The sequence below is a fragment of the Mesoplodon densirostris genome, chromosome 2, assembly GCF_025265405.1.
Source record: "Mesoplodon densirostris isolate mMesDen1 chromosome 2, mMesDen1 primary haplotype, whole genome shotgun sequence".
NCBI lineage: Eukaryota > Metazoa > Chordata > Mammalia > Artiodactyla > Ziphiidae > Mesoplodon > Mesoplodon densirostris.
Window position 1 is genome coordinate 13,127,414 of NC_082662.1, and position 27,577 is coordinate 13,154,990.

Genomic DNA, 27,577 nt, shown 5'->3' on the forward strand with positions numbered 1-27,577 from the left:
GCCTGGGCCGGGGGTGCTGGGCTGGGGCCTCCCACCTCAGGGTCTAGATCCCAGAGGACGCCGGGACCTGCGCCGGAGCAGTCTGCCGGGCTACCGACCGAGCCCTGGGCTTGTTTCTCTGACCCCCTCCACCCGCCGAGTGCCGGGACCCCACAGGGCGCCGGCCGGGGGCCGGACCTCTTTCCGCAACGCTCGCAGACGTAAGGCTTCTCCCCGGTGTGCTGGCGCACGTGGGCGATGAGGGAGCTGGCCTGGGTGAAGGCTTTGCCGCACATCACGCACTGGCATGGCTTCTCACCTGGGGACGGAGACAGGGGACGGGAAGGTGTCGGCGCCTGCTCTCCTCCCTTGTGCCCGCACCCGGGAGCCGCCGGGCCGCTCACCCACCCGTGTGGATGCGGACGTGCCGCTGCAGGGCGCCGGGGTCAGCGAACTGCCGCTGGCAGTGGACGCACACGTAGGGCTTCTCACCGCTGTGAATCCGAAGGTGCCGCTTCAGGTTCCCTGTGGCGAGACCGAGGGTGGGCCTGGCACAGGCGCCCGGGGCCGGGGGCGGGGCTGGGGGCGGGGCCAGCCGGGCCCTACCTGAGGTGGTGAACTGCTTCCCACACTCCCGGCACTTGAGGGGCCCGTCGGCGATGTGGATCTTCAGGTGGGCCTTCAGGTTCCCCACCTGCGCCCGGGCAGGGGGTCAGACGGCAGGGAACCACCGATTCTCGGTCCTCCCGGGGGCCTGTGCGGGGCTCCCCCTTTCCTCAAGGCCGGGGGAAACGGGAAAACCACCCCCCTCAGTTCTTCCTGGCCCGCGCCCGCCCCCCAAGCCTGCCTTCCCAGTTTGCTCGGCAGAGCAGTCAAGGGCTCCACCCGGCAGGATCATTTTCTGCTCAGCCAACACCACCTACTTCCCCGCTAGGCCCCCCGGGCCCCCGAGACGGAAGCCGCCGGAGCACAGGGGCCCGGGGCCGGCTCCCCCCACCTGGTTGAACTTCTTGTCGCAGTGAGGGCACTTGTGCTCCTTGTCGGTGTCGTGCGTCTCCAGGTGGCGCATCTTGGACGTGGGGTCGGAGAAAGAGCGGCCGCAGTAGTCGCACTGGTAGGGCTTCTCGCCGCTGTGCACCAGCTGGTGCCGCTTGAGGTTGCCCGACGTGGTGAAGAGCTTGCCGCAGTCCTCGCAGCGGTAGCGCGCCTCGCCCGAGTGCCGCTTCTTGTGCAGGTTCAGCAGGCTGATGAGCCGGTAGCTCTTGCCGCACTCCTCGCAGCCGTATGGCTTCAGCGGGCTGGCGGCAGAACACGAGGACAGGAGGCTCGCAGGGCTCGCGGGCCGGGGTGGGTGGGCGGGCATGGGGGGCGGCCGCTGGGCCTACCTGTGGGTCTTCTCGTGGGCCTTGCAGGCGGCCGGGTCGGAGAAGGCCTTGCTACACTCCCGGCACGAGAAGGGCTTCTCGCCCGTGTGGATGCGGATGTGCCGCTTGAAGTTGCCCGTGTGCGTGAACTCCTTCCCACAGTCCTGAGGGCGCAGGGGGCGGGGTGTCAGGGGCGGCGCCGGGCGGGGGGCCAGGGCGGGGCCGCCACCGCCCACGCGCGCACCTCGCACTTGTGGATGACGGAGCCATAGGCCTTGGACTCCGTGCGGTCGCCGTAGGTGCCCGAGCGCAGGCCCCGCGCCTCCGTGCCGAGCTCCTGGCCCGAGTCCGTGCTGGCCGACTCCTCGCTCTCCTCGGGGGCCTCGCCCTTTTCCAGCGTTGGACCCTCTTCCTTGACCACCGCGGGCACGGCGCCCTCCTCCTCTCGTTCTTCTCCCTTCCTGGCTGGCTCCACCTCAATTTCTGCCACAAGAGGGGCAGGCGCTGAGGAAGCCGACCTGGCAACTGGCCAAGTGAGGCCTGGGCACGGCTCATCTCTGCACACACCCTCTCTCTGCGTGGGCGCCTCGCAGGGGCAGGGCAACGTCTGGGAGCCGCAGATAAATGGTCCCCAGCACCGCCAGGGCAAGCCCAGGGGAGACCAATGACCGGGACAGTTGCCGCTTGGAGGATGCAGATGGGCCTCAGTCCACCGGGGGCCCCATATTTGGCGACACAGGTGGGAAGGGTGCTTTCAGCCAACAAGCACTGGGGGCGGGGGCTGGGGTGGGTGCCATGGGCGGCCAAGTTCCGCCACGGTGCTCAGCCCAGGGAAAAACAGCAGGGCCAGTACTGCGACAAGGACACTTCTGTGCTAAAGGGAAGCATGGCCAGGGTGTACAACCAAGAAACTGATGTCACAATTCAAGGATGAGGAAAGATGTTGGCCCAAAAGCTGATGTGAAAGAGCGACTCACAGTGAGATCAGCTAAGGGAAGCAGAGAGCTGGCGGAAGGGTGTGTGTGTGTGTGTGTGTGTGTGTGTGTGTGTGCGTGCGTGCGTGCGTGTGTGTGTGTGTGTGTGTGTGTGTGTGTGTGTGTGTGTGTGTGTGTGTGTGTGTGACGTGTGAGTGGGGGACGCCTGTGTGAGGGCGGGTGCCCCAGCTGGCGGAGGGTACCTTGCTCTGAGCTCTCTGACAAGGCAGCCTCGGCCTCAGCAGCAGCCATGCCACTCGTGGGGTCCGGCTTGAGCTCCACAGGCTCCCGGGGGGCATCGGCCTTCTCCGTCTGCTCTGCACCTGGGGTAGGGGTGTGGGGGCATCCGGGGCTGGACTGGCACCCTCTGTCCAGGGGCCGGTCGGCTCTCCTGGACCAGACCCCTGGAAGCGGCTATGGCCCCGGGGGTGGGGGGAGCACATCCAAGCTCGGGCTGCTTGAGTCTCTGCTCTGGCTTTAACAGATGCCCCAGAAAAAATAACTGGTGGTTTTGGGTAACCTGAGCTCAAGGGATGCAGTTGCCTGTGCCTCCCTCCCTCCCTCCCCCAGGAGCCTCCTGAGAAAGCTGCTCACTGCGCTGGAGCCCACGCTGATGGCAGGTGATGGACAGTCAGCCAGGTCCTCAGCATCACAACTCACCGCTGGCCGTGCTCTCGGCCTGGCCGCCTCGCTCCTCTTTGGGCTCCCTGCCCAGGCCCGCGGGTGGACTGCTTCTGGCCAGGTCCAGCTCGCTCAGTGTAGTGGCAGCCGCCTTCTCTTCTTTGGCTCTCTTGTCCCCCACTGGAGATGGAACAGGAAAGACCTGCCATTTCCCATCAGGTGTCCTCCACTTGGTGGGGTGAGGTAGCCCAGAGCTTGCCAGCGCTTCCAGACCTCCCTGGGGATACATCTAAGTAGCGGTTTGTTGGTTTGCTCATTCAACAGATTATTCATAGGCACCGACATCACATCAGGCTGCCGCTGGGCCTGGGGTACAACAGTCATGGTTGCTGCTCCCACGGGGCTCGCAGACTGGTTGGGGAGACAGTCGTCACACGTGAAATGACGCTGATCAGAGATGGGTGCTTACAAGGAGAGGAGCGTGGTTCTCTGAAGTGTGCCATGAGGCATGTGGCCCACACTGGGCCGCAGGGGGCCTTCCTGAGGCACTAAGGGGGGCAGGAGGACGGGTGTGGGAGGGGAGACCTGCCGGAAGAGGGAAGTCCTGGCCAAAGGCCTTGAGCCAGGCGTGGCTGCCGGTGCCCTCAGGCAGGGAGGGCAGACGGGGCCCCTCTGAGAGGCGTTCTCAGACTTCGCCGCGGCTGCTCCCCACGAGATCCTCACAACACAGGCGAGGCCAAAGAGGTGACACAGAGAGGCGGGGGCAGAGCTCCCATCAAAAGCCACCTGTTCAGGAACAGCCTGCCAAGAATCTTACCTTCCAAGGCCGAGGCCTCCATACTCTCCCCAGGGCTGGCAGCCGGCTCAGCCAGTGACTTGAGGGCATGGCAGGCCGTGATGATGTCCTGCATCTGCAGGAAGCTGGCCACAGCCAGCACATCGTCCACGTTCTCAGAGCTCAGGCTCAGCTTGGCCGTGTACATAAACTCCAGCACCTGCCCCAGGCCTGCCAAGGACACAGACAGCCATCACGGACCCACCTCGAGGCCTGGCACCAGCAGCCTGTCCAGCTGCTCCACTCCGTGGCAGGATCCAGGGATTTGTGAAAAGCAGAGTGGCAGTGGCAGCCCATTGTCTCCCCATCTCCTGGGCCAGTGGAGAGGCGGGCAACCTGGGGATTCTCAACCCAGACAACAGCCTCCAAAAAGAAGCACACCCATAGAGGGTGGAGGGTGTGAGTGCCCACCCTGAACACTGTCTGCCCATCCACTGCACTTCACCACCAGAGGACAGAGTCTTTCACCACTGGCTTTCATCAGGGCTCTGCCACAAACTCTCTACCTGACCTCCAGGCCAGTCACCTGACCTCTCTGTGCCTCAGTTTCCGCATGTGTAAAATGGGGGAACGACACCTTGCCTGAACTTCTGGCGGCGTGGCACGTCATTCTGGGTTGGGAACCTGAACCTAGGACCAGTTAGCTCCTTCCTCAATCCCAGGACCTTCCTGACACCCCTCCCGCTCCCAACCCTTGCCATTCCCGTCAAGGTGAGCACTGGGGTAGGGGGTTGAGGACTGACTCAGCAATGGAAAGGGACCAGGGCTCAGAGCCCTGCCGCTCTCTGTCCCTCCTGATGAGCCTGTCCTGTGTTCACTCCGGAGCTTAGCATGAGCCCTTCCTGCCAGCTCTCCCCTTACCACCCCACTCCCCGTCAAAAGAGGGCCCACAAATGTGGTAAGAACTTGGTACCCACGCACTCATGGCCGAGTCTCGTGTGGGAGGTCTGGCGCACCCCACAGCTGGAAGGTGCTGCTCAAAGGAGGGCCTCGCGTGGCACGGGGCCCGCCACAAGCTTGGCCCTGGACCCAGTGGGGTACCTGCCGCGTTACTGATGTCCAGGTGCACCACATCCTTCTGGTCCACGAAGAGCATCTTGAAGTACTCGCTGCAGGCCGCCAGCACTGCTTTATGAGCCTTAAAGTCAACACCATCCACCACAAAAGTGCAGTCACACAAAAGCCCCAGTTGCCGCTGCTGGTTCAGCTGCTCCAAGACATGTTGGCTGTGCTGGGGAAAATCCATGGCTGGGGAAAGCCACAGAGCCCTTGAGTTAGCACGAGGGAGGACACCAACCAGCCCCAACAGCAATCCCAGCACTCCCAGGTGAGAAGCAGGGGGATGGGTGGGAGGGTGAAACCAAATCCACAAAGGGCAGGTGCCTCTGCAGGCCCAGACCGACCAGGGGCTGGCTTCTAGATTCCTGTGCTGACTGGTCAGGAAAGTTCCAAAACCCAAAAAGCATGGAGGGACCAACACAAAACAGCCACCTTTGTGCCTTGCCAGGTAATGACATTAAAGAATCAAAAACCAGGCACACACAAAACACTGATTACTGTCAGCATTTCAAAAAAAAAAAAAAAAAAAAAAAGACATGGTCGCCTAACTTTTTTTTTTTACAAAAAGAATGCATGACATAATCTTAGACTAAAAGACAGATCTTTCTCGACTGGATAGATTTGGCTTCGTGAAAACCTTTCTATTTTGTTCTTATTTTTCTCAGTTTGTCACGTACAGGTGAAATATGTGCTTGGGAAGGCAGACGTTTCATCATCCAGCATCTCAGAAGTCAGCCCCCCTCCCGCTGCACCCACAGGGGTCTGTGCAGGTTCCCTTGTCCTCGGCAAAGCCTGGCCCTGGGCGGTGAGGATCCATCTCTCCCCCACTTCCCCCACCTCTGATTCATGGGCTCAGGGAACTACACAAGAGCTGGCGAGTCTTCTGCGTCCAGAAACCTCTCTAGGCTGTCCCTCGAGAAACGATGAACTCTGATCCTGAGCCCAGGAGTTGCTGGCCTGGCTGCAGTTTCTCTGTCAAAGGCCTCACTTGCTGCCTGGAAATTCCACAACTGTCTCAAGTAAAAATGCTCACAAAAACTCCATGGCCTGGTGCCAAATCATCCTGAACTGCACAAGCCAGGACTAAGTAAGTATCTAAAACGGCTCTCCCCTCCCCCTCAACACCACACCAGAGTCAGTCTCAGGATTGGCATTTTCTAGGGAAAAGAAGCAGACTCTCCTTTCAAGAAAGAGCCAATTTCTAAGTAAACGTCAGTGCCCACTCCTGGGACCACATTACATAGATCCAACCGGGCTGGGCTGTCACACCCTGGCCTGGAATCTGATAAGTGACAGTGGTTTCTCTTCCAGTTCCTTCTAGAACCTTTCCTCTGAGGCCTGGGTCTGCTCAGAGCTGCCCTAGGAGGCTTCTGGGCAGGTGAGCATGACCCTGGGAGGCTCTCGGCCTCCAGGTTTCAGCAGCCACTCACTGGCTCCGGCTGTTCCCCTGTTACATCAGCCTCGTGGGGCTGAGTCACCGCGCTGCAGCTCTGGAGCTGCAGTGACCATGTATGGCCGTCTGGCTGTGATGAGACATAACGAAAGCCACGCCCCCGCCCACGTGGCTTAGCCAGCACAGATCGGCTTTGAAGGATGCAAAGCCCACCCACCCATGGTGTCTGGAAACTTTTCGTAAGTGGAAGGGTGTATTTGCTGAACTGGGAGAAGTCACCGAGTAGGTGGGTAGGGCTCCATCAAGTAAGGGGGGACAGGCAGTGGCAACAGGCCGTGTGCCATGGGGTGCCAGCCCCTGAGTCATGAGTTCAGAGTTGCTGCTGTTAGAGACTTGAAAACACCCTCTGTCTCCGTCCAATGTCCCCAGGACTGTCCTTTGGTCCCAGCCTCCACACACAAGCTCCCAGCCAGAGGCAGAGCTTCTTGGACCGCTCAGATCATAAGTGGCTGAGGCTCAAGCTCTTAGGTATAAGCAGGGGAGAGCCGGAAGCCAGGCCCAGCGTCAAGAGGTCAGGCGCAAGGCGGCTGGGCCCTCTGCGTCTGCTGAACAACCTGCTCGGTGACAAACCAGCCGGCACAGCACGGAGCTGCTGGAGCAAAGGCTGCTACTGACCAGGACACTCCATAAAGGCATCCTCCTCTAGGTCTTCAGTCCCTAGAAAAAGCAAGTTCTCATTCGTGACCTCAAGGGATGCAAGGGAGAAGTTCAGCTGTTCTGTTCCTGAGCAGGTCAAAGCTAAAACAGAGAAGTTTGGGAGGACATGGAAAAGAACCAGTGTACAGCCTGTAGGGTTAAACAGGCAGGCTGGGCACTTAGGCCTAGGACCTAAAGGGGGTACACACAGGCTTAAGGTGTAAATGGAACCAAAGGCAGGTGGTAAGGAGAGGCCTGGGCCAAACCGACCTGAGCTGTCTTCTCTCTGCTGTGGAAAAAGCCACGTGAGCAGACAAATGTGTGCACGTGTGCATGGGCAGCCCCTGAGCTCCCATCACCAGTTCACCCTCTTTGTCCTCAGGTGAAATACCCCCCAGGTGCAGAAAGGGAGGGCCCACCAGGGCCCACAGGTGCCTTCTCAACCAGCTGCAGAATAATCCCCTTCAGAACGTTCCAATCAGATCCAAACTCTTCTCTCCTGGCAGTGGGCCTGGCTCCCTCACCTTCACCAGGAGCCAACCCAAGGACTGAACTGGGAGGAAGAACCTCCCAGGCTCAGAAACAACTGGGGAGCACTGGCTGAGCACCCATGCCCTGCATGCCCCCCCGCCCCCCCCGCCGCCCAGAGGTACAGATTTGTTCCCAGGCCCCTGGGCTGGAGCCTGCTGAGAGCAGAACCCTCCAGCCAGAAAGCGATCTGACTTACTGGGAAGATAAACATGAGAAAAGACTCCTGGCCAACAGGGTGGAAGGGACCTGCCAGCCCCAAGGTCAGGTGGTTACTGGCCTTGCCTGGGACCAAGGCCGAGAGGAGCCCAGGGGGTGGGGGGTGGGGTGGGGGGTGGGGTGGGGGGCGGGACACGTTGGGGCGGGGTGCACTCACTTCCAGAGGCCTTGGGAGAAGGCTGGTACAGGTCCCTGCGAGAGGGTGGGCGGTGGCCCAGCACCCCAGCCCCTCCCCGCCCCACACACGGGGGAGCAGCTGCACGCCATGAGTAATGTTTTCCACCCAAAGCTAACTGCAGTGTTCTGATGCGAGACGCCCGCCCAGAAGTGGGCTCCGCCCCAAATGTGGGTGTCGGGAGAACACCAGAGGCTTCTGGATTCCCTCTGAAGCCTCCAAAGCTGTTCCAACAAGAGAAACAGTCCTCAAAGGGCATCTATTCTGACAAAATCAAAGAAAGAAATGGACGAGAGAGAAAACACCCGAGGATAAAAGGGAAGGAGGAAGCAGGGAAGGATGGGGGAAGTAGGGAGAGGAACCAGAAGGAAGGAAAAAGGGGAAAAAGGCCATCCCCACCAACAGATAAACAGCGCTAAAACATGCACTCACAGGCCCCATCTTGTGCCCGGCCCCCCCAGGGGGTGTGAGGGCCCTTGCGGGGCTTGCCGAGCGCTAAATGGTGTCACTTGTCAGCAGCACGTGGATTTTATAATCGCACAGCCCCCAGGGGCAGTGGAGCTCAGAGCCCCCAGGCTGTGGTCCAGTGCTCACCCACTCACCTCCCCCAGCTGCCTGCCTGCTACGAAGCTCCAACAGCCCCTCTCTTCTCCCCAAGACGGTGCGGTGAGCCGGTGAGGGGCACCTCCAGACCTAGGTGAACTGTTATTCTAGAATGAGCATGCAGTCCTCTGACTGTCTCCTGTCTCCTCTTTTATACTCTACAGTGAAAGGAACCCACCAGGATCTGGCCAAGCTTAGAGGGGACCAGGAAAAGAGGGGAGCGCGTGGGGCAGGATGCACCTGCCTGGGCCACACAGAGGGACATGGGGGCCCCAGGGGCGCGCGGCGATGTGGGAGCCGCGTCCCCAGTGCACGCAAGGAGGGGGCATCATCTGAGGAGGCCTGAACACAGTAACAAGATCAGCAGCCAGCCCGCTGCTCGTTACCCGCGGCGGGGATCGAGTGCGGTTCTGCCGGCCCACCCGTGGTGTGCGGTGCCCTCCGCTAAGCACGAGAGTGGGGTCCCTTCCTCCTTGTTTCATCTTGCTTCAAGGGTGCTACGTGTGGGCCTTAGTTAAAGCTGCTTCTAAGAAAGACCCCCAAAACTTAGCACAACAGAAAACTCACACAGAACTAGACCGCAGAGCCCATCGAGCCCAAAGCCCTCGTGTTTCCAACCAACTCCGGCCTGCGAGCGGGCACCTTCCATGACACGGCCGTCTGCTCGGTCCATATCCCTGACTGACGGGGCAGACCTCGGTGTCAGAGGTGGGATGCTCCCCTGAGGACAAGTAGCCTAGCTGGACACAAGCCCTGGCCAGCCTCACAAGGAATTCATTTGGGAACGAAAACGTGAGAGACCTGGGGAAGCCCCGCAGTGTGGATGCAAACAGGCAACCCAGACATGGATGTGCGGGCACCGTGGGCGCAGTCTCTGAGGACGGCCGCCAACAATCCCTCCCATCCGACCACACCTGCCGTGAGACTCCAGCTGAACCTGGGTGGCCCTGGGATGACTGACCAACGGGATGCAGTGACTCTGTGCCAGTTCCAGCCCTGGCCCTTAAGAGGTCTGGAAGATTCTGCTTTGCTTTCTTGGAACCCGGCCACCCCACGGCAGGGATGGCCGGGCGCTCCTGTTGCGGGGAGAGGACACATGGAGGGGCCCTGGAGGAGACACCAATGTGCACGGGCCCCCTGAAGAAGAGCTGAGATGCCCCAGCTGACAGCACCAGGGCTCCAGCCCAGCCACCGGCTGAACGCTGGCACACGAGTGACCTCAACACCTTGTAGAACAAAAACAACTGCCCAGTCGACCCACAAAATGGGGAGAAATAATAAACTGCTGATGGTTAAAGATACTAAGTTTCGAGGTGGTTTGCTTACAGCAAGAGATAACTGATACGGATGGTAAAACTGTAAAGAAAAGGGGATGATTAACAAAATATTTCAGGGTAACAATTCTCTCTGGGTGGGAGGAAGAGCAATTAGGGTCTTCTGAGATCCTGGGAGTGCTGTATTTCTTTATTGGGATACACCTAGATTTATTATTTAAACTAAATATGTGCATTTCATATACCTTTATACGGGAACATTTTTCAAAATCTAACAAAATTTGTAACAAGAAAAAAGTGAGGTAAAAGTGCCACACTCAATCCGTGCAGAGATGGGATGTTTCCAACCATGTTCCCAGACGCTCTGGCCAGGGCTGCCCTGAGGAGGGGAAAGAGCCGCAAAGGCGGACAGGAGTGAGGGGCGGTGGAGCGCCGGAGAAAACACAACCCATCTCACTTGCCTTTCGGATCCAAAACATCCACACACAGACTGCTGCCGCGAGAAAAGTTTCTCCCTGGGTCATGAAATCCACTCTGCTCAATTCACCAAAACCTGATTCCCAGATCCCCACAGTAACAACAAAATGGCATTTATGGAGGGTCTTCAGCACGCCAAGCAGCACGGCACCACGTGTGGCACAGTCCAATCACCTAAACACTAAGAGCATGGCTACACCGGGCCCCAAGCTCCGCCCTGCTGCCCCCAGCAGTCAGGACTTGAGAGGCAGCTCGGCACCACGCATGCAGCAGAGCCTCTGGGGCCAAAGCCAAGTAGGCTCACCTCCAGGTCCTGCCTCCTCCCACACCCGCCCGTGACCCGCAGCAAAGCTCTCCTCTGGCACAGTGGAGCCAGGGGGACTACTTCCCACGTTCTCTACAGGATTAAGCTAGGTAACGTAAGCAAAGGGCCTGCCCAGTGCCTGGCACGTGGTAAGCACTCAGCAAACGACTGTTACCAGGAAGCAGAGATGCTGACTCTCTATTTTTTTTAGGCCAAAGACTACATCAGATGGTTTCTACATATCCTTTTACGCTGGGCACCTCGGGTGTACTCAGAAACTACTTGGTTGGGCTTCCCTGGTGGCGCAGTGGTTGGGAGTTCGCCTGCCGATGCAGGGGACACGGGTTCGTGCCCCAGTCCGGGAGGATTCCACATGCCGCGGAGCGGCTGGGCCCGTGAGCCATGGCCGCTGAGCCTGCGCGTCCGGAGCCTGTGCTCCGCAACGGGAGAGGCCGCAACGGTGAGCGGCCCGCGTACCGCAAAAACAAAACAAAACAAAACAAAAACTACTTGGTGACTTGAACCTTGTTTAGATGTTGTAATCACAACCCATTATTCCTTCTAAATGCAGTCTGGAAAAATCCCGGAGCCCAATTAACATGAAGAGACGGGGGGCACTGGGCAAGAACCACTCAGAGCGATTTTCTCTGTCAGGGAAGCACTTTATATTGAACAACTGTTCCATAAACCCCAAGGGTGCTCCTGGCTGAAGGCTGGAGCGCCTGCCCAGAGCTCTAAGTGGGTCCACAGAGCAACACTCCATCTCAGAGTCAAATGGGCACCTGTCAAACATGAAATATTGCCCAGGTTATTAGCAAGCACTGAACTGCATGCATTTCCAAACTGCCGCACAGAGGGAAACCATTAGCTAGGAAACAACTGGCCACCACCAGGAGACGCCCGCCAACCTTGATGAACAACGGTCCCCGGCTCCCGGAACATGCTGTGCCAGCTGCAGGCCTGGGCAGGAGACAGCCATCCAAGGGCCTCGAGGCACCTGAGAGCGGGTGACAGGGATCAGCGTTCCTGACTTTCCAGAAACACTGGTGGCTCGTGTACATAACCTGGCACACACAAACTCAGGCCAAGGGAACGGAAGTTCCCGGCAGGCCAGCCCTGCGAACATGACAGCAACCCGCTCAACTCCACCAACCCACCTGCTGTGACAACCCGTCCCTCTTCAGCGCAACGTGGCAGAGAAGCAAACATCAACAAAACCAGCCGTGCTGGAACTTTCCTCCTTGCCCAGCAAACACAGCTCTTATATTAAGCTTGTGTTTCTCAAACTTTTAAAGTCCATTTCCACTTTGTAGAAACACACAAACCTGACTCAGCCCTTCCCGACAGCCCCAAACGCTTCATCTTCTCCTGAATAGTGGCCCCCACCCTAAAAAAGCACTGCTTCCTTCTACAGAATGCTCCCTGCCAAGATTTAGTACCGTTTGCTTTGTTGAAGTTTGTGTTATAAAAAACAATGACTTTTTTCTAAATCTAAAAATAATGTCTGAATATAAAATTAAACTGTGCTATTGACTTTGCTTTTCAAACTAAACAACTTGTGCTATCTCTAAATTTAACCACACTTCTGAAGAGGGAGTGGACATCCCTTTCCCTGACCCCCGATGGACCCCACTGCTCTAGGAACGTGGCTGAGCGGGAAGGCTGGCTGGCCCTGAAGAAAGTGTGTCCTGTATCCCAGCACCTGTGCCAGTTTAGAACCCATCATGCTAGTCCTTGCTCTGGGGACTCTTGAAGCTTGACACGGGATAAATCAAGGGCCTTGCTACCAAAAAGACAAAATCAGAACATGTGGCACTGGCATGGGGTCTGATCATTCTCCCAACGTCCCCCCTGCTCTCCTCTGCCCAGTACTGCCTGAGTGGTGGTGGCACATGGACACAGCCTGAAATTATACTGGTAGGTGGACTCCCCTACCAAGTTTAATAACCTCATTGCTGGGCAGGCCGACTTCTTGTTTCTTCCTTACAGCTGTTTATAGCACCTACCTAGGACTTTGCCCTCAAATCAAGTTGGGGTACAGGCCTGCTATAGAACGAGTTCCTGGCCTTGTTGAATATGACCAACTCAAGGTCAAAATATTCTGTGGACCCTCATGAAATGATCATTGTACTTTGGGTGCTTGTTAAGTGAAAAAATATAGACAAAAACCACTATGAAAAATGAATTTCCCGTCTATTGATCACAACAGCATTAATATGTATTTGAGAAACAGTTCTATGTAAGTGAATGATAAATCTCCCCTAATATACAGAAGATCTGTGGTGTGATACAGCTGCACAACTACTCATACCTACTGCATTCCCCCTAGGGGTCCTCAGTCCATAAATTAAGAAACAGATATAAACAAAGACCAAGGAATTTCTCAAACATTTAATGAGTGCCTACTCTGTGCTCACCTTAGGGACAGGATTCTCACTTTGAGCCTAGTGGGGAAGACAGGCAATAAATCAATATAATACATAATGTCACATACTAAGTGCCGTGAAGAAAACCAAAGCAAGCCGAGGCAGAGGCTATTAACTATCTAAGAGAAGGGTCAAGGAGGACCTCTCTTGAGGAGGTGACATTTAAACAAAGACCAGAATGAAGAGTGAGCCATGCTACCATAAGCCCAGGGACCGTTACAGTAGGTACAAGGTAGAGCAAATGCAAAGGTCCTGAGACGGGTGTGACCTTGGCAAAAGGGGCCGGCGTGCCTGAAAAGGAGGAAGCGAGTGAGAGGATGAGAAGCACTGAGGTCGGCAGCAGGAGAGGCTGAGATCACTCAGGGTTTTAGAGGCCAGTTAGGCTTTGGAGTTCTAAATATGCTGGGGCGCCCTAGGAGGGTTGAGAGCAGAAGAGTGACTGCAAGGGGGCAAGCGTGGACATAGGAACATCATGAAAGAAGCAAGAGAGGGAGGTGGCCTCCACCAAGGTGGAGGTGGAAAGAAGTAGTCAGATGAGGGATATGTTTTGGTGGAGCCAACATATGGCTGATCAAGTAGATGCGGGTTTTGAGAAAAGAAAGGAGTCAAGGGCTTCCCTGGTGGCGCAGTGGTTGAGAGTCCGCCTGCCGATGCAGGGGACACGGGTTCGTGCCCCGGTCCGGGAGGATCCCACATGCCGCGGAGCGGCTGGGCCCGTGAGCCATGGCCGCTGAGCCTGCGTGTCTGGAGGCTGTGCTCCGCAACGGGAGAGGCCACAACAGTGAGAGGCCCGCGTACCGCAAAAAAAAAAAAAAAAAAAGGAGTCAAGGATGACACCAAAATTTTTAGCCTGAGAAACCTGGCCAAGGTTGTAGCCTGGCCAAGTGGCAGTGCCACTTACTGAGGTGAGGAGTGATTGTGGGAGCAAAGGTTTAGTGGGAGGAAAGCAAGAGTTCTGTTTTGGCCAATTACAGTTGAGATGTCAACAGCAGAGATGGTTGAACAGATCTCTTCACTTCATTCTGGTCTTTGCCACAAGACGGAATGGGACCACCCTGGGAGAGATTACTGTACAAAGAAGAGACAAGACCTATGGACTCAGACTCAAAGCCCATGCATTTGAATCCTGGCTCCAATATTACCAAGGGGGGCTCAAGCGAGCTTCCCTGAGTTCTAGATTGCTCACCCATTAAATTGGAGAACCACCATATACACAACGGCTGTGAGGATTAAAGAAGATAAATAACAGGGAGTATTGCACAAATCTTGGCAAAAGTAGAATTAGATATTTTTTCTCTAACAAAGTCTGTGACTGATACACAGTGAAACAAACAAGGAAAAAATGAATTAATTAAAACAAACCAGGTTATCCCAGTGAAGTCCCTTTACCAGTGAATCGCATGGCTCCTTTCGGACAAGGCAGCTGGTCAAGGCCTCGGGAAGGCAGTTGGAGACCAAAGTAGCCACACTCTAGTCCAACGTGACAAAAAAGCACATGGACTTTGTTCCTACCTGGCTTCAAACGTCTGCTGTCAGGTCTTTGTGATTGTGTGACTTAGGGCAGAAAGCCTGGGAAGAATCACCCACTCAAGTCAAATATAGATGGATTCGGGGTCCAATCTTTGCATGTGGTGGGCTGAGGGGACAGGGGAGTGGACAGGACTTTCAGGTCAACTGCAGAGCATTACCCAGTGCGGGAGCCCTGCTGGGAGCTGGCGGCTCCCAGGGGAGTAGGGCCAAGGCTGTGCGGGCACCCACGCTCGAGGACCTTCCCCCGGAGAGAAAGACCCAGACTGTCACTACCCACTGATGAGAGCTGAAAGGTGCCACCGAGTGCCAACCTGGAAGGAAGTGGCGCCTAGTACATCTAAAAACACACGAACGAAGGCAGGAAGGGCGTCCAGGTAAAGATCAGCACAAGCAACGGTGTGGATGCACGACAAAGAGTGGTGTGCACGCCTGGGGACTGGGCCGGGGGAGAACAGCACGCTTCACATCATGAGATTAACAAATGAGTGGAAAAAGTGGTGAGAAATGCAGCTGGAGGGACAGGCTGGAGGCCCCACCTATCATACCAGGACTTAGCTTCATCCCCAGCTGATGGGAGTCATGCCAGGGGTTTAAGCAAGAGAGAGCCACGGTTAGACTCACATTTCTGAAAGGTCACTCTGGCTGCATGAGTAAGAAGAACAGGCTGAAGGGGCAAGAGCAGAAGCAGAAAAACAACTCAGGAAGTCCCGCGGCGCTGGACCCTCAGGACGTGAAGAATGGGACGACGTCACCCCCCGCTGGCACCAGGAGGATGTGGCTGGTGCCCAGAATCCAACACAATTACTGTGGATCTTTCTGAGCAGCCTGTGCAAGCGGCCCTCCTGCTGAATATTATAACGTCCTTTGAAGGTTTTAAGTACCTCTTCCTCGAGTGCCTCAACGTCCCTTAATATTTAGTACCTGACCGTTCCTGGGAGAAGCTGGGCCATGATGCTCGTCCAAACCCACATCCCAGGCTGAGAATTCCTACCTCTTACTCACGTTTCAAAGAAAACGCCCACATCTCAAGAAAGTGGTAACGGGGATCCCCTCAGAGCAGCAGGGGAAGGGTGGAAAGGACTTACACTTTTCACTCTGTATCCTTTCTGGATTTTTTGTTTGTTTGTTTTGTTTTACCATTTGTAAATGTTATCTATTAAAATATTAAAACTGAGAAAGTAAAACGAGGAGGGAAGGAGGGAAGAAAGAAAAAAGAGAGAAAAAAAGAAAATGTCCACGAAGTCAGAGTTTCTTTGTTTCTATTCACCGTAAAACCTTTCAGACTTTTTCTACAAGACTTGGTGACTGAAAACTTCTCAACAGGAAAAATTTCTCATAAGGGAAATGGAAAATTATGATAATTTGCACAAAGAATGTGTCACTCGGGAAAACATGATGAGCAAAAATTCCTTAAGGGGACAAAATGGAAAATCCCCTAGAGGAGCAGCTGGTAGCCTTTTCCAGACCCAGATGAACCCCTCCGACACTTCGAAGGCACTGAAGGCCTCTCCTGGGAGAGTCACACACACTCAGGGGGCTGACTGACTCCCCACACCCGGTTAAAACCCCTGCCTTGGAATCCAGCCAAAGCTGGTTAAGTCCCTCAGGCAAGAGTACTTAAATCTCTGCACCTCAATTTCCTTTCTGTAAAATGCAGATGATGATAAAAGTTTCCACTTCACAGAGCTGCCGCTGATCATCATCATTCTTATATGACTACATATAAACCCATGCCAGCAACATCGATCTATTACAGGAAAACGGGGAACCCAATGCTCTCCTCCTGGCCCTACCTTCTAAAAATGGAGGTAAAATCTCATCAGTAACCCAGGCACCCACGACAGATAAAGCTTCAACCTGAAAAAAGATCAGGAAAAGGCCCTGCAAACTTCAATGCTTATTCCACTCAACCGTAACCATAAGGCAAGGCAGAGGTGCTTTGTACTTGAAGGCAAAAGCTACCTTCTTTTTTTTAATTTAAAAAATTTATTTATTTATTTATTTATGGCTGTGTTGGGTCTTCATTGCTGTGTGCGGGCTTCAGTTGCGGCGAGCAGGGGCTACTCTTTGTTGTGGTGCACGGGCTTCTCATTGCGGTGGCTTCTCTTGTTGCGGAGCATGGGCTCTGGGCACACAGGCTTCAGTAGTTGTGGCTCGTGGGCTCTAAAGAGCAGGCTCAGTAGTTGTGGTGCACGGGCTTAGTTGCTCCGTGGCATGTGGGATCTTCCCGGACCAGGGATTGAACCCATATCCCCTGCACTGGCAGGTGGATTCTTAACCACTGCGCCACCAGGGAAGTCCCGCTAACTTCTTTCTACAAAGAACATGATGATTTTGGAGGAGCAACGAGGCTTTCATTGAGGAAGAGAATAGACTATACCAAGTCCAAAGGAAGGATTAGTTGTCCCATGGTATTAGTTAAGATCAAGAATCCAAAGCAAAAGAGAAAAGTAGGTTGAATACTAATTATGAGGAGGTAGACGTATATGGACTTCAATGTAGCATATGCTTTTCATGTGACTGTCTTTTTCTGGGTTTGTTTCCTCATTACGATTAGTAACTGTGAAGGTCCCTTCTACTGTTAAGATTTAATAAATATTGAGTAAATGATTTCATTAATAAGATTATAAATGCATGCATTTGAAGTGTAACAGACACCATGTGAATGACAATAAAAATGAGATATTTATCTAGCATTTAGCAGAGTTTTTTTACTTCATCTAAAACTTTCCCTATATTGGAAATCTTAAGATTTCCAACTATGAACATGAACTATATACGACATGAACATCAACTACAAACTGTATACGAACATCTATGAACTATATAAGCCAACATCAAGTCGTACATTTACTATTCCAAATAGGATTAAACTAAAGTTAATATTCTGTAAAACTTGACTGGGCAAAACTAAATGTGTAAGAGGATATTTTAGAGGAATATTCTAAGAGACCTCAAAAACTTAAGATAGGCCTGGAGAGAAAGTGGTCAAGAATTCAATGTCTCAATTTCCAAGGATTTTTTAAAACTGTGAGGCTACTCAAATCCAGATGCTGAGTGTCGCTCCGGAAGAGAGTGTTTGGACAGCAGCCCTGGGAGGATTAGAAGCAGCTCAGGCCCCAGCGCCGGCCCTTGAAGAAACAGCGCTGCGGACCTCCTGCCCCTCCCACCCACCACCTGCAGCGGCGTGAGGCCTTTTAATGGATGACTTGCAACCCTGGAGGTTTTTCAGCCAACTATTTTGAAGTGCAAGCTTCTGAGAGAAACTTGGAAACCACCCTAAATGCTGCCTGGTTCTAGGGCAGGCAGGCTGAGAGACAAAGACACAGAGAAAGAGAGAGAGCGAGAGCACCTGCACGGCCATGTAAGGAAGCCTGCCAGCCCCAAGGGGCTGCTTATGGGGACTAGGGTGGAGAAGTGAGGGTACACAAACTTAATTCTTAGGGGTATGAAAGACTGGTCAGAAACCTAAATGTTCTGTTTCATTCACATTTCTACCCTTATCTTCTCAACTTCCCAAATGCAAATATAAATTGGGGGAAACTGTTTACAGCCTATATGCAAAATAAGGGTTAATAGTCCTGATATATCAAAGGCTCTTAAAATTAATCAACAATGAAAACGTACATCCACACAAAACTTGTAGACAAGTGTTCACAGCAGCGTTATTCATAATAGTCAAAAGGTCAAAACAGCCCAAATGTCTCTCAACTAATGAATGGATAAATAAAACGTGGTATATCCATACAATAGAGTATTATTTGACAATAAGAAAAGTACTGATATGTGCTACAACCTGAATGAACCTTGAAAATATTATGCTACGTGAAAGAAGCCAGCCACAAAAGGCTACAAGTTGCGTGATTCCCTTTATATGAAATGCCCAGAACAGGCAAATCCATAATGATAGAAAGTGGTTGCCTAGGTCTGGGGGAGATAGAGGTAAATGGGGAGTGACTGCTAATGGGCTGTGGGTTCCTTTTGGGGACGATGAAGATGTTCTGGTGGTGACGGCTACACAACTCTGTGAATAAACTAAAAGCCATTGAATTGAACATTTAAAATAGGTGAATTGTATGGTATGAGACTGTCTCAATAAAGCTGTTATTAAAATTAAACAACAAGAAAAAATCTCCCAACAGAAAAATGAGTCAGAGAAATGAACAGGCAATTCACAAAAGAAGAAATACGAGTGGTCAATATACTCGATACAGAAAAAAGATGTTCAACCTCACTAATAATCAAAGAAATATGAATAAGTACAAGTTACCACTTCCAGTTTCAAACTGGCAAAGACTGAAGAGACTGAGTTTCCACTGTAGGTCAGTGTATGTCCCCAGCGAGCAGGAGCAGAAGGCGGTACACTGGGTCAGACCTGTCAATACCGATGTAAGTTCTAAATACATTCATTGGTTAGGTACAAATAAATGCTTGGATGTAAGTAACTGATCAGACAGTCCCATACAGAGGCTACAGTTTCCCAGCCTGATGGGGTATTACCCAGCTGTAAGGAAATTGTGAGTCCTGGTAAAGGACTGTGGGTGGGACTGTGGGACTGCATCTAGATAAAACAGTCTTGCTAATAATAAGTCCCGCCATGCTAAACGCTTGAGGGGAGGTTACTGCCAAGAGAAATAGTAGGCTCGCTGTTTCCCAAGGGCAGCGACCTGTGGAGAGCACACGTCTAACAGGGGCCACTAAGGGAGTAACTGGCGTAGCTGCCGTGGCAACCTGCCTGCAAAGTGTTTCATATATACATGCTACCTCATCCACACCCACAACAGTCCTCTGGGAGGGTATTAATATGATCACCTCCATTGTGCAGATGAGCAAAATGAGGCTTAGAGGGGTTGTCATCTGACCCAGGTCTCAACGACATGCCCAGATTCAAGGCCAAAGTCCACCACACTCTACAAGCTGTCCTCTTTTCACTTTAAACAAGGACAAAACTTCCGTGGACAGACACGGAATTCTGGGTTCACCAGGTCCTTAGTCTGTCCCAAAAGGGCAAACTCTCTGTCATTAATTGGCACTTACCAACTCCCTTTCCTTATACTAATCAGTGTCACAAAACATGTTATAAAAAAAAGTCAGAAGTGTACATTGCTAAGTCTTAGTTCTAACCTGCAGAGTTTGTTGCTGCCAAATGAAACACAAAATTTAAACTCTGAAGCATCTTAATTTCTGGAAGCAGGGCACACCAGGTACCCTGGCTGGCTCTCATTACAAACGGCTACAAATACTGAAGAAAAATTGTTTGACATCTTTTAAAATGCATCGAAGAACTGGCAAGTCAGTAAGGAATACTGACAGATGAAACAAACTTAAGCAAAGGCTAGAATCCAGAGAGCAAGTGGAGCTATGAGGGTGGGCCGCGAGGGCGTTTGCAGAACTGAGCAAACTCGAGTTCTCTCCCTGCCGCCAAGAAGGGAGGTCTCTCGGGAGGGCCCTCCAGAATAAAGCTGGCCCCAAAGGGTTATATCTTAGTGGAAAGAAGATGGCACAGAAAAAGCCTATATGAAATCTTGGCACCAAATGGAGGGGTATAAAATTCTCCCTGGGAGAATCTGTAACCGTTAGATGGCCCCCAAATGGACTACAGCCCAAATTCACACATTATAAAAGGTACACTTCAGGTAGCTAAAAAGTGATCCCAGAATGAAAGTATTAAATGCAAGAAGGAGTGAGGACCAACTAAAGTAGTAAGTAAGAAATAAGTAAATCTAAACAAATACTGAACAAATGACGTCTTCTAAAATTGAAAAAGAACATATACACCTATAGACTAAAAGCTGAGGAGGGACTGTTAGGAATTAAAGTGAATTAAGGTCCTAACTGCTTGAGAGTAAAGTGTAAAGACACTGACTAATGTTAGAATTTGGTAAGTTATGTAAATTGAGAGATATACCATATTCGTGGATCAGAAGATCAATATCATAAAAATGTCAACTCTATCCAAATTGATATGTAATAAATTCAATTCTAATAAAATTCAAAGCAATTCTAATAAAAGACTCCAACAATTTTTATGAATTTGATAAGCACAATCTAAAATGAAGATGGAAAAGCAAAGGGCCAAAGCCTTACCAGATACCAAGAATTATTATATGAAATCTTAGAAATTAAGTCAGTGTGATACTGGCACACAGATAGAGAATAGATGGTAAAGAGGCCAGAAATAGACCCATACATTTGTGGACACCTGATGTATGATAATGGTTACTGGTGACATTAAAGACCCACAAGAAAGGGATATATTTTTTCAACAAATAGTACTGGGACAAGCTGATGTGCTTATTTTAAAAAAAGGAAGAAGAAATTAGCTCCTTATCTCACACTGTACACAAAACTAATTATAAACAGACTAAAGAACTTAATGTAAAAGGCAAAATCATAAAATGTTTGGAAGACAGTATATGGGGGAATACCTTTATAAACTTGAAGTAGGAACTTCTTAAAAAGAAACAAAAAGTGCTATTAAAAAATTGATAAATGACATTAAAATTAAGAATTTCTGTTCATTGGGGACTTCTCTGGTGGTGCAGTGGTTAAGAATCTGCCTGCCAATACAGGGGACACAGGTTTGTGCCCTGGTCCAGGAGGATCCCACATGCCATGGAGCAACTAAGCCCATGAGCCACAACTACTGAGCCTGCATGCCACAACTACTGAAGCCCGTGCGCCTAGCGCCTGTGCTCCACAACAAGAGAAGCCACCGCAATGAGAAGCCCACACACCACAACAAAGACCCAACGCAGCCAAATAAATAATTAATTTAAAAAAAAAGAATTTCTTTTCATTAAAAAAAAAGCTAGAGTGACAAGACAAGCCACAAACTGGAAGTGGATAATTACAACACATCTAACTGACAAAGCATTAGTATCAAAACAAAAAACAAGAAAAAATGTCTACATATAAATAAAAAGAAAAACAATTCAATTTAAAAAAATGAGCAAAAGATTTAAGCAGTTGTTTCAGAGAAGCTGAAACCTGAATGATCCATTAATGCATGAAAAGATGCTCAACACACTAATAATCATGAAAATGCAAATCAAAACTATGAGGGGGCTTGCCTCGTGGCGCAGTGGTTAAGAATCCACCTGCCAACGCAGGGGACACAGGTTCGATCCCTGGTCTGGGAAGATCCCACATGCCGCGGAGCAACTAAGCCTGTGCACCACAGCTACTGAGCCTGTGCTCTAGAGCCCATGAGCCACAACTACTGAAGCCCCGGCGCCTAGAGCCCATGCTCCACAACAAAAGAAGCCACCGCAATGAGAAGCCCGCACACCACGAGGAAGACCAGCCCCTGCTCACCGCAACTAGAGAGAGCCCGCGTGCAGCAACAAAGACCCAATGCAGCCAAAAATAAATAAACAAAATAAATTTATTAAAAAAGAAAAAACCATACAAGGTATCACTGACCTTCCAACAGGTTAGTAAAAATTTTTAAATGTGATAATACCATTGTTTGGAGGATGTGAAGCAAACAGAATTGTCAGTTGAAGTGTAAACTGGGGAAACCACTTTGGAAACGATTTGGTATTATTTGGTCAAATTGAAGATGCACGCACCCTGTGATCCAGTCCTCCTCCCAGGGATGTACCCTGAGAGGCTGTACACGTGTGTCCCAGGAATGGTCACAGCATCACTGTCTGTCTCAGCAAAATACTGGAAACAAATCAAATGTCCATCAACAATAGAATGGATATGTTCTCAAACAATGGAACATAATTCATCAGTGAAAATGAAATACACCTATATGTAACATGGATTAATCTCAAGAACATATGTTAAGGAAAAAATTTAGATCACTGAAAAATAACAAAATGATTTATTTAGTTCAAAAACATGCCAAATTAAACAATACATTGCTTAGCAATACAAACACATGTGGTAAAACTATAAAGAAAAGCTAGAGGTGGGAATTCCCTGGCGGTCCAGTGGTTAGGACTCAGAACTTTCACTGCTGTGGCCCAGGTTCAATCCCTGGTCAGGGAACTAAAATCCCCCAAGCAGGCTCGGCAGGGCCAAAAAAAAAAAAAAAAAAAGTAAAAAAAAGAAAAGCAAGAGAATGATAAAAGCCAAATTCAGTGATTAGGTGGGGGTGGGAATGGGACAGGATCAGGGAGGGGCACTCCAAAGGTAATGGTAACATTCTTTTTTGTAAACTGGGTAATGGGTACATGGGTGTTCCTTGTATCCTTTTCCTTTATATGGTACAGTATCCTTTTGTATCTACTCAATATTTAAAAAGACAATTTACAAAATTAAACCATGTTCCTTCTGACTTTAAGCAATGATTTGAAGCATTAACTTGGGCAGCTGACTGAGTTACACTAAACCAGGAAAGTCCCTGACAGGGGCCCACCCAGCCCTGAGACTATAGTAATGAGAAGTGCTTCACCACCCTGGCTCCGAAGCCGGAGAGATACAACTTCCCACTGAACCCTGGAGCCTTCCCTTCAGGACAGGAAAATTACTGCTTAGATTAATCGGCCAGTACAGGAAGTAGCGCGGGTGGGGTGGGGAGAACAGGTTCTGCTGCCAGACCTTTTAAGACCAGAAGCTGAGTATGTTTTTGATGTTACAATGAACCCACCAAGCCTCCCTTCGGGCTAGGTCCCTACTCTCAGCTGGAATTGCCGCCTCTGAGCCTCTGCATTCTGCAGTTTAGACATGAGTGAACAACTCTCAATTCTAACCATGCCCTTTGCTTCCTTCCTTTGAAGCTCAAGGCTGATCTCTCCAATTCGTAACAAGCAGCTTTGAATGGAAGAGCCCATGCTCTGGTTTTCTGTACGTATCTGTGACTACATTATTGAGGTCAACCTTAATTGGTCCTTGGACTGTTGAGCTACTGATACCCATGAGGACCTCCGAGAGTGCCAGGCACCTATGCTGACACTCAACACACACATCTGCAGCAAATGCTGAAAGCACTCGGTGCTAAAATGCCTACTCTTTGTGACCTCTCTGATTTCAATCATTTAAAAATGTGGCCAGCAAAAGAGGTAGATTATGGTCTCCAGGACAATATGCTTTGTGCATAAAATGTACTGGGAGTTTTTCATTTCCTCTAAGGTTGGGGTCCCTCCCTTTTGTGGTGTCTGTCACCCTGCCAGACACCATGTCTGAGTACCTCCGTGCCACCCACGCGGAACCATCTTGGGGGAATTCCAGGACGGGAGAGAGTGGGCCAACTGCTCTCTTCTATGGCAAACTGTTAAAACTGAAGCTCCACCCACAGAGGCTGCCCTTTCAGTGTTCTAAATGGAAGGTTCAGTATATGTGCAACAAAATCAAGCCATGTGGCACTTAAAAATGGTCTTCCCTATATATACATACAGACATATATATGCACAGAAGAGCCCAGGCACGACAGGCAAACTCTGTTAATAGTTATCTGGGAGGGGAACCGGGTCAGGCGTGGGAGGGTGACTTACTTTCCCCAGTACTTTTGTTAGAACCTTCTGATTTGGGACCTCGTGCACGTATTCCTGTCCTAAACACTTTTTCCTTCCTCAGCTCTGCGCACCTTCTTTCTTGACCCTCACAGGTCAACCTCTCCGAACACATAAGAATGCTAGTTATCAGTTATGGAGTCAAGGACTTGACTAAGCACTTTACATGCATTACCTCATTAATAATTCCACCCAATAAAGTTACTGTGAGGTCATCATTATCTCCACTTCACACCCGAGGAAGTGGAGGCTTAAGAGAGGTCAAGTACTTTGCCCAAAGGCACACAGCTAGTAAGTACAAGGACCAGCTCAGGTATGCTTGGCTTAGAAGTTCATGCTTCTAACCAGCACCCTGTACCTCAGGGGTTCTTAGCTGGGGGCAATTTTGCCCCAGGAGATGTACAGCCTCCTCTGGAGACATTTTCAGCTGCCATAGTTGGAGGTAGGTGGGGGCTACTGGCATCGGTGGGCAGAGGTCAGGGATGCTACTTGCATCCTGAAGTGCACAGGACGGCCCCCAAGACAAAGACTCGCTAAGCCCCAAATGGCAATAATGTCAACGTTGAGAAACCCTGCTCTACTGGAAAAAGAAAGACAGAGAAACTATCTCTGACCTAGACTCTCAGAGTTTAGGTCACAGTTCACCACGTCCACATCCCATATTACACCCGAACACCAAATAAACCATTGGGTTGTCCTCTCTTCATTAATAGCATGCCAAGCCCTCATCACACTGGAGGTCTCTCCAGCCCCACTGGCCGATCATCCATTCATCCAACCATGTTTATTGAGCACCAACTGCGTGCCAGGAAATGACCTACATAGTGGGAATACCAGGAGAAATAAGACCCTGTCTCTGCCCACGAGCTGCTGGTGGTCTCACAGGGAGACGGGCAAGAAAACCTATGATCATCATAGGAGGTAAGAATGTACTCTGAGGGGCTTCTCTGGTGGCGCAGTGGTTAAGAATCCGCCTGCCAATGCAGGGGAGATGGGTTCGAGCCCTGGTCCAAGAAGATCCCACATGCTGCGGAGCAACTAAGCCCGTGCGCCACAACTACTGAGCCTGCGCTCTAGAGCCCGTGAGCCACAGCTACTGAGCCCACGCGCCACAACTACTGAAGCCGCGTGTCTAGAGCCCGTGCTCCGCAACAAGAGAAGCCACCTCAATGAGAAGCCCGCGCACCACACAAAGAGTAGCCCCCACTTGCGGCAACTAGAGAGAGGCCACACACAGCAACAAAGACCCAACGCAGCCAAAAAAAAAAAGAGTACTGCAAGGTCATTGCAGGATGCTAAGAAATCACAGAGGAGCGGCTCCAAACTCAGCTGGGGTGGGGGTGCAGGGGTGGGTAGGACTGGGAGAAGGTTTCCCAGAAGCATTTGAGCTTGAAGGAGTTAAGCAGGCAGAGGGAATCCTTTCTTTCCCAAAGGACCCCTCACCAGAGCTTTCAGAGTATGGTCTCTGAGAATCCAGGTTGACAACTTTAATTAGCACGTTGGTGGAACTCCTGAGAAAAACAGGGAGTGCACAGAGCAGTCCTTGACCCTCTGAGTACAACCTGGATAATTCCTGCCTCGAGAGGACAGACCGCAACCTGGCTTCCCTATCGGTCTGGGCGTTCTTCAGCTGCAATCCTAACGTGTCTCTCTGGCTTCGAACCACCCCACCCCTTGCAGCAGGAGGCAACTGACATGTTCACAGAAGATCCCGTGAATTACATGCTCGACCTCACATAATTCTCAAAACAGTTCTCTGAAGTAAACATCGTTATCCTACTTTACAGATGAGGAAACTGAGGAACAGGAATGAAGTAACTGACCCTCAGGACAGAGAGCCACTAACCAGGGAAGCAGGGATTCACACCCAACTCCAGAGTCCTTGCCGCCTCTATCTGAGGGGACCTTTATAGTTATCAATCCAAAACATGTCATGTACTCTGAATCTTCACCACCTCAGTACAGCCTTCCAACGTCAGTCATCCTCCTTCTGTACACCACACACTTTTGAACAGGTATCTGTGGCGTTTCTTGTGTTGTACTGTGATCACCCATGTGGCTAAGAGCTCCTTGCTCCCAGGATCCAGTCTCACTTATCTTCACATCCCGAGCCTCCAGCGCAGTGTCTGACACGTCAGGCACAGAAAACACTGAACGAGTAAACAAGCCTGGACTCCCTGGGCCCAAGCAACACAAACTACCCAAAGCCAGGGCAGCCTGCCTTGGGGACCCAGAGGCCTGGGAAACACACCCCACCCTCTTTCACCAGTGCAGTGGACTTCCCTTGGGCTGGGCCCAACCCCCAAAGCCAGCGATCCAGTCACACTGGGGACAGAGCAGGTTCTGTCAGCCAGCTTTCTCTCTAGCACTGGAATAGTCGTGATTCCTCCTTTGGTTGTACACCAGATACTTGTGTTTGGGGACACGTTGTACCAAAATATGTATCTCTAAACATTAGAACCTTAAAAGGAATGAGCGTGCGCTCCCCACTCTGTCTTTCCCTCTCTGCCAGACAGAGTGCATCCGTGATGGCAGGAGCTAGAGCAGCCAGCTTAGTCCATGAGATGGAGGCCTGGGTTTGAGCAAGAAGAGCCACATGATCAACGAAACCCTGTGTCTGGATAACTTCATGGAACAGAGTGAGCTGCCCTGACCAGCTCTGGACTGCTTACTTCCAGTCTGTGAAGGAGCGAGGAATAAATTTCTATTTCCTTTCAGCCACTGTATTTTGGAGCATTTTGGTTTGTACTTACTTAAAACAAGGTGTGAACACTGCCCAGGGATTAACCTAGCATGATCTTTGTTAGTAAAACGACAATAATATTATCAACATTCTCCCAACCAAACTAACTAGGATTTTGTCATTACTGTATAATTGTAAAGAAAAAGCTATCTTGAAAGGGTGATTTGAATCACATTGAGCCTAGAGAAGGACAAACAAACTGACCCCCTGGTCTGTTTCATCTTCGAGTATTACAGACATACCTCAGATTTCCAAGTAGCCCAGGCTACTCTGTTCTGACAGTTTGTCTGGGGCAACTCCAGCTTGGCGCTCCTCCTCCAGCTCATTACCTGAATCGAAGACCAAGTGGAAAATCTGATGAGAAACTGTAGGGTACCTGCTCCCTAAGAGCTGCCCTTTCATCCACCAAACACAGGCAAATGCAGAGCACAGAGCCTGGCACAAAGTGTTAAATTGGATTGTTACTGGCCTGCTGCATGCCAGACCCTGTGCTGGACACCTGAGACACAAAGATCAATAAACCCAGTCCCATTCCCTACACTCAGGAACGCCTGCTGACCGAAAGACATAACACGAGGTCGACAAGCAAAAGCAATGAGGCTGTGTCCAAGTATTATTACTATAGCGTTAGCATTCCTCTGGGATGTCCCAGACACCGTGCTTCTCATTCCAGACCCTCACCCAGGTGACACATCCCTGCCCACAACTTTAGTAACCTTCGTTGGATGCTAGGTCACCACTGGGCAGCTCCACTTGAACGTTTTACAGGCACCTACTCTCAACATGTTCAAAACGAAATTTATCTTCCCTCCTCAGACCTGCCCCCCATCCTGCCCCCTATCCCACTGAGCAGCACCACCAGCCACCAGCCAAAAATGTGGAGTCAACCTGACTCCTCCCTGCCTCTAAACCC

The 27,577-nt window shown here is 51.3% G+C and overlaps 1 protein-coding gene across 2 annotated transcripts in view; it reads right to left on the reverse strand.

Moving 5' to 3' along the window:
• Positions 1–27,577, reverse strand: part of ZBTB17 (zinc finger and BTB domain containing 17) — a 32,490-nt gene that overhangs the window by 3,028 nt on the left and 1,885 nt on the right. Inside the window, exons 2-12 of one of the 2 annotated variants that reach the window (XM_060089018.1) lie at positions 26,907–26,993; positions 4,815–5,021; positions 3,756–3,944; positions 2,978–3,118; positions 2,521–2,640; positions 1,588–1,826; positions 1,365–1,507; positions 977–1,277; positions 586–673; positions 388–504; positions 178–298 (exon numbers count right to left, since the gene is read on the reverse strand). In XM_060089018.1, coding sequence (XP_059945001.1) covers positions 178–298; positions 388–504; positions 586–673; positions 977–1,277; positions 1,365–1,507; positions 1,588–1,826; positions 2,521–2,640; positions 2,978–3,118; positions 3,756–3,944; positions 4,815–5,019 — 1,664 coding nt within the window. In that variant the 5' untranslated portion in view covers positions 5,020–5,021; positions 26,907–26,993. The remainder of the gene's footprint in view (positions 1–177; positions 299–387; positions 505–585; positions 674–976; positions 1,278–1,364; positions 1,508–1,587; positions 1,827–2,520; positions 2,641–2,977; positions 3,119–3,755; positions 3,945–4,814; positions 5,022–26,906; positions 26,994–27,577) is intronic. The other variant, XM_060089019.1, reaches the window with a different exon arrangement.